Consider the following 11,435-nt stretch of genomic DNA (forward strand, 5'->3'; position numbering starts at 1 on the left):
CCTTCGAGGAGGGGGGGGGGGCTTCACATCGACTGTTCTATCCTGGAGATCTGTGTTCATTGTAGCGTCAATCATCCTCATGGCGTTCTTCACGACGGTTGACTATCACTCTCCGTAGATTGTGTCTATCATGAGGAATGCAATTCCTTAAGTCTTCATGATTCTTACACCCATAGAGGGGGCAATTACAATTCGCCCTATAAGGTTGTAATCGAGGTCGACCTCCCAAGCTTCTTTCTTGTGACCCCTCCACTTGAGAGCACCCATGTCTGTGGCTCCTTGAACTAGCATATTGCCGACTGTGGTTCCTAGAGTCGCTAGGATTGTTTACTCGAGTAGCTTGGATCTGAGCTGCATCGAGTGAAGTCTTGACCTGGTTAACCATAGGGGTTAAAGGATTTATCAAATCCAACTCAGGAAGGGGTCTTAAAATCAAATGAGCTCCCTGAATATTAGCCTCTGAAGTACTAAAAACATCACTGTCGAGGCTTGGCCGCGGTCGAGTCGATGAAACCCTATGATAGTTGTCCTGAGGGAGTTCGTTCTTTGATTTTGGGACCGCTGCTGGTGGGAGTGTGCCCACCGGGAGTCGTTGTTGAAGGCAGGGAGACACCTAACCTCCTGCAATCCATCGATGAAGAGTTGTGTCAAGTGCACGCAAGGCCCCAGCCGCAGATGTCTCTGGTGGTATATTTCCGGAAACACCGGTACCATGGGCGACAGCTGCCGCTGCTGGATCTTCAGGAATTCCGGCACCATCATTTACTACGGCGTTTAGATCTTTCGTGGTCGGGTCTGGGGGTGTGCTAGTGACTCCTCCGGTCATAAACACGAATCGATCTGTTTAGCTGCTCTGGTTGTTGATGGAGCCATTGTTGCCACTCTCGTGACTTTCACCGTTGTTGTAGGTGTCCATGAATTGCAGAACATTAGGCTCCATAGGATCCCACTCGAGGTGTCCCACCTCGCAGTATGCATCCAATAGGCCGTCCTTGAGAATACCGATGTGGATCAGTCCACCCTGATCATCCTAGCGAAAAACCATAGTTCTAAATGTGATCTCCAAATCGGGTAGAGGCGATGCACAGACGACCTCCGTTGACTCTAAGTAGTCGTAAAAGCCGGTGTTGTAGAATCATGTGCAAATGTGCACTCGAGACATAATAGATCCTAAAAAGCAGAAGAAGTCCCCTACCTGATGCACCGACTGTCGAGGATTCATTCCCGACAATGTTTCCACAAATAACGAGGTTATATTCGTTGATTAGGGATCGAGTAAGAAACGAGAGACACAATGTAGACAAGTTCAAGCCTCTAATTGGAGTAACACCCTACGTCCTATATGAATGTTGATGTATATATATCCTCTCGAGTACAAACAATTGAACTAGACCTATTATAAGAAGTAGATCGGATCTAAACTAAACTAGAGATGAAGTCACCGAGTATTTCCTATGATCTTGATGCTTGCGTCAAGAGATGTATGCGTTGGGTTGCCCCCTTCTTTTCTAGGGGTCTAGGTCCCCGCCTTATATAGAGCTGATATACCGCCTCCTATGCCGGCGTAATCGATAGGGAGTCTATAGCATCTAGACCTCTAAGTAAGTGATAAGTATTTCGGTAATTAATGAGAACTGTATTATTGTGACTAACATGTGTGTTTTAAAGGGTATCAAAAATTTAATTCACAATGATGACTGGGGTTTTCTTGGTCCCTAAGACAATTATATGGACAATCAAGGACATGTGCATCAAGATTAAGGATATTCTAGTTCTAAGTGTTACAAGTAGATGAAAGATACTTAGAGTAGGAGATGAAAGATACTTAGAGTAGTATAGGCTCCAGTTTCTTAGTTTGTTAACTATACTATAAAGAGGAGCTAAGAATAGTTGCTTGACATAGGTTAGTCTAGACTTGGTTGGATGCACACTTATGAAATTCTAGCATTAAGTAGCTCAAAGAAGTCTATGGTTGAGTTATCCAGAAGTTAGAACTCAAGAATTATTGAATTGGATGATTTTAGAAGAAATTCAACACGTCGAATGGTCCGGCACTATGAAGTTTGAACTCGTCAAAGTATTCTTGGATCAAGTTAGAAAACTACTGAGTTCACCGGATGGTCTGACAATCTGCATGTCTTTACGCCAGAGCATTTTTCTGGTGATGTAGCACAAAAGAGATGAAGTCAATGCCAGATGATCCAGCGTTCACTAGATGACTTCACCGAAGCATTTTGTGCAGAGAAGAATTTTCAAACAGGTTTTCGTTGTTGTACACACCGGATGATCCAGCGTGTGAACCGAAAGCTTCGCCTGAGTATTTTAGTGCAATAACAACTATTGACACCTGGCATGGCAGCCTTTTAAAAAGATACACGCCAGATGGTCCAGTGTATGTGAGCATGTGCACGCCAAACCTTCCAACGTTCACAGAAAAAGTGGGTAGTTAGGCAACAGTTAGACTTGGATCTCTAGCCTATAAATACCCACTCACTTGGTCTCACTTTTATCTCTTGAAAACAACGAGGAGCCTATACACTGTGTGTCTCATCAAGAAGCAAGGGAGAGCACAAGGGTGATTTGCAAAGTCCCAAATTGAAGATTAAGGATATCATTAGTGCTTAGAGAGTAGCAAGCGAGTATCTAGCTGTAGTCTAGGCTTGATCTTGGTCAAGAGAAGCTATTGACTTGTTACTTTTGGTGGTTAGTAATACCTAACTGATCTTGGGAGATTAGAGGTATCTTGTTGAGCTCTAGAAGTTCTTGTGGGAGCCCCGAGAACAATTATATACTTAGTTTGATATCCGTTAATCCAGAAATGGAGAATTGACAATCATGAAGGAGCACTTGAGTCTTGCTGGATGCTCCAACGAGGAATAAGGGAAGTGCCAACTCCAGATACCTCAGAAAAAAAAATCCGGTGTCCTCTTGCCTATCTCTTTACTTTCTCGCATTTACTTTGAGTATTTATATTCTTGTAAGCTTTCAATTCCGTATTTACTTTATGTTCTAGCTTGCACGATCATGTAGTTGCATTTCTTTCCATCTAGGTTAAGTTTGCTAAATTATTTTAAATTCAGTAGAAGTAATTTTAATTAGAGCTCAATTCACTTTTCTCTTAGGCCATTAGATCCGTTCAAAGTTCATCTTGTCCGCCAAGACAAAACATATAGATCCAATCATGATACTAGTCGTACTCGAGTTAGATAACCAATCGACACCTTCCTAGTATACACCTTCTAGATTTCCGGGTGTATTAGATACCGCAGATTTGGTTCCATAATATCTAGAGTTGCTAAGTATGCGTCCGATGTATCCTATTTGTATACGATGTATTCTTTAAATGTATATACAGTATAGTTAGATATTCGACAAAAAAAAATATTTTGCTTCATCATCCAACAACTCATCTTGAAGCGTGTCGGATGCCATCAAGGGCAAAGGACCCAAGGCCGTCAGTCGATGCAAATTGACTACTTTGCTAAGACTACTCTTTACAAATTCACCCAATCACCCTTCTTACCATCGAAGGGGATTGCTCCAAATGTTTTCAGAATATATCCGTTCAAATTTTTACTAGATCCCAAGGATTTTCCGAACTGCTCTGCAAGGAACCACATGAAGACCCCTTCGTTTCAGTTTATTCCAGTTCATCTCTGTTTATTATCAGCATGGGTGAAGGAAGTGACAAAGCAGCCTGCACCCTTCTTACCATCGAAGGGGATTGCTCCAAATGTTTTCAGAATATATCCGTTCAAATTTTTTACTAGATCCCAAGGATTTTCCGAACTGTTCTGCAAGGAACCACATGAAACCCCCTTCGTTTCAGTTTGTTCCAGTTCATCTCTGTTTATTATCAGCATGGGTGAAGGAAGTGACAAAGCAACCTGCTACTGTGTGAATTATTTCTTGCCTGACAACTAGTTGCAGGAAGCTGTTGCTAGTGTCATGCTATAAATCTAATTGTTTGAGATTGATGGTACATTAGTCATGGCATAGAGCTTCATGATGAAAGGCAAAGAGATTTGTTGAGGTGGGGATGAGCTGAGCAAGCATTGGCTGTGTCCTAGTCTAGTCGGCATCCACTTGATCTGCCAATCAGCATGCCACGTCATGTCGAGGCCTCAAATGAACACCGCACCCACACACACAAACAAAGGCAGAAGATGGACCAATTTGACCAATTCGAAAGGAAAGTTGAATGATCAAAATGCGCCACACTACCAATGTGTTGTCGACACAAGTTTCAGTTTTAGAAATGGCTGGGAATATGATGACACCTGTTCCTTCTTGAACTTCAAAAATTGATAATTACTAATTATGGCCCAAGCTCTGGCTACTGAACCAATGCAAGGACACAATGCTACCCACTAGTTTAGATTTTTAAGTAATCCAAACAAAGGACAGAGCAAAACAGCTATCTCTAGCAACTGTTCTATGCATCTGTAAAAATGAATTGAAGTGACAAGGGAGTAAAATGGCTTTTCCCCAATCTAATATATCGGATAGAATGAGCATAAAATAATTTCAAGCATCCATCCAAACCCAAACCGTTTCCAAAGCAGTAGGAAGGGTTAGCTATTGATTCCAAAAACACATTTAACATATTTAGTCTATTCTAATACTGAAGAGGTCTACCAAATAGTCATGAAGTAAGAGGGCTAACTCCCAGTTCAAAAAGTAAGTCTATAGGAGGAAAAGAGTAATAATTTGATTACCAAGATGATTGATGAGCAATTACTTGATCAATAATCTTAGGGTGAGAAATACCAACTCTCAGAAAGAAAATAACTCAAAAAGGAACATGAAATGCAGAATAGCTCTTCTCAAATATCATGTCATGTTGATGGAACTACACGACAAGACATGAGCTAAGTCTATCGCTAACACTACCTCAGACTCTAAGGTCCTAAGCTTGTGACAGCATTTCCTAGCGATAAGCACAAATGATTGTTTACGAGAAGTGACCAACAAAATATTAGTCACTCTCACAAAGAATGCTGACCAACCTTTTCCTTTGTTTCAGACACATGTAGATGACAACATCAGATCAGTCAGAAGTCAGAACATCACCAAGCTTGTTGAAGCGCCAACCACAAATGGCTCCATCAGCAACCGTGTCAAGAAGTAGAATGTCACTCCCAGCATAATAGAGATGGGGAGTGCAGGCAACGCATGCCTGCATATCGACAGCAAAATAAGGGTGCAGCCAAGCCCAGCAATGATGGCGAGGTAGCACGCATACACTGTCATCAGATCATACATGGCAGCTCTCCCAACAAGCACACTGTAGAAAACAAAATCACCGAGGCCCAGCTTGATGCCCCTGGTAGACTCAAACATCTCAAATTCCAGAGGCTCTGAGGAAGAACTTTGTCTATGCTGCTCATTAGAAGCTGCATTGTTGATGGATGCTGCGGACACCAAAGGCGCTGTCTCTTCTTCCCCAGGCTGCTCAACTTGAATGACAGCATGCTGTGAACTCCCACCCTGATTTGATTGCAGCCCTGTGACCGCAATCGGCACCTCCCTTTCAAGGTTCTCCATTTGGAGCACAGAACCTCGTGATCTGTTCATCTCACCAATGCTAGATCGGCCTCCTCCTAGATCCCTCATTTCCACAACGGCGCGGCTGGCATCTTCCTCCTGCTCCACCCTGTCGTACCGGCTGCCACCTGCCCGACCGGAATCGGCCATGGTTTGCATCTCCACCGACACCATGGCCGAAGCATAAGAGGAAGAGCTTGTGGCCGGGCCAACAGTGGGCCGCGACTCGTAGACGAGTGCCGGGAGCTCGTCGTCCCTGGAGGAGGCCAGCTCCACAAGCATCCTGAGCGGTCCCCGCGGCGCGAGCACGGCGACGAGGTCATACACGGCGAGCGCGACTAGCATGATCCATGTGGTCCACTCGGGAAGCCTGGAGAGCCAGGCGGCGACGATGACGGCAAGCGCGACCATGTACCCCTGGCGGACGAGGATGGGGACGGCTGATGCGAAGACGGAGAGGACGCCGAGCGCGGAGCCGTTGAAGAGGAGCAGGAGCGCGGTGGGCGCGTCGAGCGGGGCCGCGAGGCGGCGGAGCACGGCGGCGGCGATGGCGCCGCCCATGGAGAAGAGGACGAAGAAGGCGGAGAAGCGCATGTAGTTCTTGAGGAAGCCTGTGCAGCGGTAGTAGTAGAGCGCGACGAGGACGAAGGTTACGGCGGCGACGAGGGCCACGAAGACGGCGGCGTCGAGGAGCGCGCCGAGGACCTTCTGGGCCGGGGAGTCGGTGGGGGACTCGAGGTAGACAAGCGTGGCGGCCGTGATGGGAGGGGGCGAGGCCGCCGTGGACCCTGGGGACGGCGGCGAGAGGAAGGAGATGAGGAGCACGACGAGGGCCATGGAGATGGAGACCGGGGACATGACCGCCAGCACCTCCGCGCCCAGGGATTCGAGCACGGAGGCGGCGGTGGGGGAAGGCGCCGGCGCCGGCGAGGCAGCGGCGGGATCCATGCGGCGGAGGAGGGAGATCTGTGGAGCAAATTTCTGGCTCTCTCCTCGGCGTGAGCCCGACGGGGGGTCGTAGTTTTGGGGATTCTCGTTTTGGTCCACGCGTTTGTACAAAATTGTGTCGAGTTTCTCAAATTTCTCTGTTGAAACATTCAATTAAGCATTCTTTTTTCAGGAAAACAGCTCAATTTTTTACCATATCTTTCCTCCACAAGATAAGAGTACTTTTAAAATTAAGCATTCAAATGTTTGACCATAGATATGTTTAAAACTCTCATGGTGTCAGAAAAGTATGTTTTTATGATTTTTTTTGTTAAGATGTAGTTAGAAAAGTAATGATCAAAGTCACATTTAGTAACCGTAAGAAATAAAAAACATCAAATAAAATAGAATCTGATAGTTCCCATAGAAAAAAAAAGTAATGGTCAAAGTAAAGATTATCTTCTGGAACTCTTTAGGAGAGATAGAATCTCATAGTTCCCATAGAAAAAAAGAGCACCAAACTATATATGTCTATATGAACTGACTTTATTGGAGAAAAGAAATACAACAATCCAAATTGCATCTTCTGCGGCCACCAAGATCATCGCACAGGATCATAGCCGCAACTGAAGATCAAAGTCAAAACTTTTCCATACTACACACTTGTGCTTGGCACCGGTGCTGGTATAACACAGAAAAAATGGGGAATTGATCCACCTGTATCTAAGCATGCTAAGATTTACTGCGACCGGCCTTCTCCTCGAAACCAAACTGCGAAAATCTTTTCCTTCTTTTGAAGAACTCCAGTAAGGGAATCCCCTACTGTATGATGAAAGCTTTATTAAACGAAAGCTTGAAACAAGATACAGATCAAACTGTACGAGGCCTAAGGATCGAACATCTTTTCCTCAGGACCTCAAAACAGAAGCCAGCCATGAACAGATAGCCACAGCTCAAAACAAGGAATCCCATAGCTGCATCTCTCTTTGAATGGAACAAAACATAATCTCTTGCACAACACTAGCGCGGTATCAGGTCGGTTTTGGTTGCATGAGGTTGGATTTTTTATTTTTATATTTTAAATTTTCAAATTTAACAATTTTAAATGGGTTTGAAAAAATAGCAGGAATAAACCTCGGTCGTCCGTTAGAACGGCGACAGATAACCTAAAATTACTAAAATTAAAAAATTAAAATATAAAAATAAAAAAGTTTCATGAGCCCCACGGAGAATTTCCTTGGACCAGGCCAGTAGTCAAAGGACTGCAATTTTGTAGTTAAGAAAAACAAAAGATGATGATCCACTCAGCATGAGCAACACAGAACAAGCACCAGCTTTATCTTCAGGGTGCTGCAACTGTCAAAATGGCAACGCAGTAGACCACAAGTAAGAGCTAATCTCGGTATTTTTCTAAAAAAAAAAACTGAAAACCATTTTTGAGAAATCTGATTCCCTCTCAAAGAAAATCTTAGTTCTAGTCTTCAGCTGAGGTGGCACCCACGGTGTCATCATCGGCACATGCCTTGATGATCAGAGAAGAAGGAAGCGCCACTTTTCTCTGCTCCTTTTTCTTTTTCAGAATCATCATCTATTTCTGGGCTGGCCGGAAAGCGAAATGCCATCACCGCTGAACTTTTAGCCGAGAAAGAAGAAAGAAAAAAACAGAGAGAGATCATGGGGGAGAAAGCTTAAAATTAGAACGCCAGAGCGTCCCCAGGCAATAATTGAGCGGACAAGGCCATCCCAATCACTGCCATAAACATGTGTTCCGTGGAGTATTATATAAGTGATCGATCGAAGAGGTTGCTGATAATATAAAGGAGGTGGAGAGGCCGGCCCCTCTGGCCTTTGCTCTCCTTCCTCCCACACCTGCCCTGCCCTGCCCAAGGTGATTGATTGATTACTTCTTCTCATGCTTTCCTCTTTCTTTGCTTCGATCCATCCGAGAAGTTTGAGCTTGTGGACACCTTTGTTCTTCTGATTTTCTCCTTAGATTGGGATTATTTGGTTGCTACCTCTGTTCATCTTACAGAAAGAACTGAGATTTCCCTTCATGGCACATTATATGCATTTTGTTCTGTTTGTTTCTTATTGTTCGACTTGATTGATCCAATCTTGAACAAAACTGTTCGATCCCGGCTGCTCTCTCCTTGTTTTTCCCAGATTGAATCGGGTATTTGTTTCTTTGACGATTGAATTTGTTCTTGGGTAGAAGATACTTCGGCAAGAACGCATCTTTTTCATTGATCTGTGAGCTTACAGAGAAATGCATCTGATCATCCGATCGTTGGAAAGCCCAACATGGAAGCAACTTTGAGCTTAATTTTACGAAATATTTCAAAAGATTCAATTCAGTTTAAAGAATCTGATTTATCCCATCACGAAATGGTGCTTGCCTGACAAGCTCGATTTCCCCTCAAGCATTCAGCTTATTCACCATTGCATTGTCAAAACTTTAATCTTTTCTTCTTGATAGATTCGGCACAGCCAAATCTCCCCAAAGAATTAGAGTAGCTGCATTGGCGGGGAAAGCGCAAGAAGCTCAGCAGCAATGGCGGAGCAGGCGGTCACCGGGAGGTACTGGTGCCACATGTGCGCCGTGGCGGTGAGCCCCGCGGGGGCGGCGGAGGGCGAGGTGGAGATCAAGTGCCCGCACTGCCACAGCGGCTTCCTCGAAGAGATACAGACCGCTCGCAGCGCCGCGGCCGACGACAGCGACGGCGGCGGCGAGCCTCACTTGTACCCCGGCGCGGACCGTCCGAGCTCCGTCTGGGCGCACGACATCCTCAGCACGGTCGACAGTTCCGTCCGCCGCCGTCGCAATCGGCGGCAACCGGAGGCCGGCGACGTCCAGGACTGGGACGAGCACGAGTTCGCGCGACGCCGGCGGCGCGTCACCGCGTTCCTGCGGCTCCTGCACGATCTCCGGGAGCGCCAGCTCCAGCGACTGGAGATGGCCGCCTCCTCCGGCGTCGGCGGCGTCGGCGGCGTCGGCCTTGATGCCGAGCACGTGAGCCCTTTCGGCCGAAGCCTCTTCTTCGCCTCCGCCGGCGGCGGCGAGCAGGGCGTGGTGCTGGGCGACTACTTCCTCGGTCCCGGCCTCGATGCCCTGGTGCAGCAGCTGACCGAGGGCGACGCGGGGCGTCACGGCACACCTCCGGCAAAGAAGGAGGCCGTCGAGGCGATGCCGACAGTGGAGGTCGACGGCGAGGACGCGGCCAGCTGCCCGGTCTGCCTGGAGGACTACGCAGCCGGCGAGCGCGCCCGGGAGATGCCATGCAGGCACAGGTTCCACACCAATTGCATCGTGCCGTGGCTTGAGATGCACAGCTCCTGCCCCGTCTGCCGGTTCCAGCTGCCGGCCGACGAGGACAACAAGAGTTCGTGCGGCAGTGGCGGCGGCGGCCATGTCAGTGCCAATGCTGATCACGATGGTAATGACGATGGCGATGGCGATGGCAGGGCAGTCGCAGCAGGCAATGCCGAGCCGGAGCACAATGGCACTGCGGAAGCAGAACAGAACGGCAGGCGGTTGCCGGCATCCATACAGTGGCTCAACAGCATGTTCTCGCCGTCAGCGCCGGCATCAGGCAGGGGCAGTAGCGGCGGCGGCGGCGGCGGCAGCGGCTCGCAGTACTGGGAGGATTGAGCAATGTGGATGATGGCTGCTGGTTGAGCCCCTCGGTGGCAATCAATGTACATAAGAGAGAAGCATGCTGAGTTGGTGCCATGGAAATTTGGAGCCTTTTTGTTTGTCTATGTTAGATTTGCTCTTGTAATATTATGTGTGATACATCTATTAACCTATATATTTTTTAGATGTACGACCTCCTCCTTTTTACGGTAGAAACTACAGTTCAATCTCACTCCCCAGCCGTTCGATCCTCCAGATCGTTAAGACGCCATCCAACCGGATCCACGATCGCCAAGTGACTCTCTGGAGAGATCGAACAAAACCAAATTCCATTGGCCCCCCTATGCCAGCGCTCGTGCCGCCACCTCTTCCATCCCCCTGCCACCTGCACCTATTTTGACTAAGCAACATCCCAATCCCATCGCCCCCATGCCCCCGGTGCCCGCCTCCGCCTAATCCGATCGCACTTCGCTCAATCCGGTCCTCCTTTGCACCTACAAGCTAGCTCCACGACCTTGCCCCAACCGTCACCGCCCAATCCAATCGCGCTCCACTCGATCCCCCCCACGCGGCGGCGAACTGACCCCGCCGAAGCTCCACGCTCGGGCCACATCACCATCGTCCTACACTCGCTCTGCCCGGGGCACCCGAGCGCTCCAAGGCTGCTCACCGCGTCACGCTGTGGGCGCTCCGCAGGGAGCTGCTCCTGTGCCTGCTCCACACTCGAGTGCACGGCTCATGACTCATGGGGAGGCCATGGAGGTGCAGACCACGGCCTGATGGAGAATCCCCTCTGACAGATAGTTGGTCCACTCCCGTGCCTCCACTACGTGCTCAGCGACACCGCCATCTGCATGTGGCCTGAGTCCTGTCCGGTCAAGGGTTGGCCAACCCAATGTACGTGTGGCTGCTTATCGATTCAGCGCGACTCATTATAAGTTTATCTTTTTCCTGTTAATCATAACTTTCAGAGTTACAATATTACTATTGTTTTACGGCAACAACATAATCCTTCAAGGACTTTGCAATAATAATTGCACTTATGATGTACTTCGTATGTTTCAGAACCTATGTTTGATGGATTTGCAGCTTAATACTAGGACTTTGATGGTACTGTAATTAATCAATGTGCTATATATATAATGTCAGGTGATCAAATCAGGAACCTATATATATATCTGTCTGAAGCATTTCATATATGTTTCGACTAGCTCGACCAAAGCCTATCCAACTCAAAGTTCTTGAAAGAAAAGAAAAAAGGAAAAGATTTTAGGTTTTGCTAAGCCATCTTTGAATTAGCAATCCTCTACAGAGACCCTGCCTTGCC

At 47.3% G+C, this 11,435-nt stretch overlaps 2 protein-coding genes across 2 annotated transcripts; one reads left to right on the forward strand and one right to left on the reverse strand.

The window, feature by feature from the left end:
• Positions 1–4,726: 4,726 nt before the first annotated feature.
• LOC133910031 (presenilin-like protein At1g08700) lies at positions 4,727–6,605 on the reverse strand. The gene has a single exon (XM_062352559.1). The coding sequence runs from the start codon at positions 6,493–6,495 to the stop codon at positions 5,062–5,064; it is 1,434 nt and encodes a 477-aa protein (XP_062208543.1). The 5' UTR covers positions 6,496–6,605; the 3' UTR covers positions 4,727–5,061.
• Positions 6,606–7,974: 1,369 nt separating this feature from the next.
• LOC133910041 (E3 ubiquitin-protein ligase SIRP1-like) lies at positions 7,975–10,294 on the forward strand. Its single transcript, XM_062352569.1, has 2 exons — positions 7,975–8,362; positions 8,951–10,294. Exon 2 carries the CDS (start codon positions 9,026–9,028, stop codon positions 10,121–10,123), a length of 1,098 nt encoding a protein of 365 aa, XP_062208553.1. The 5' UTR covers positions 7,975–8,362; positions 8,951–9,025; the 3' UTR covers positions 10,124–10,294.
• The last annotated feature ends 1,141 nt before the right edge of the window (positions 10,295–11,435 follow it).

Source organism: Phragmites australis, chromosome 1 (genome assembly GCF_958298935.1).
Source record: "Phragmites australis chromosome 1, lpPhrAust1.1, whole genome shotgun sequence".
In the NCBI taxonomy this organism is placed as follows: Eukaryota; Viridiplantae; Streptophyta; class Magnoliopsida; order Poales; family Poaceae; genus Phragmites; species Phragmites australis.

What these genes read in the sequence shown, in the direction of transcription:
- LOC133910031 (XM_062352559.1), bottom strand. Translation starts at nt 6,495, where the DNA reads ATGGATCCCGCCGCTGCCTCGCCGGCGCCGGCGCCTTCCCCCACCGCC.
- LOC133910041 (XM_062352569.1), top strand. Translation starts at nt 9,026, where the DNA reads ATGGCGGAGCAGGCGGTCACCGGGAGGTACTGGTGCCACATGTGCGCC.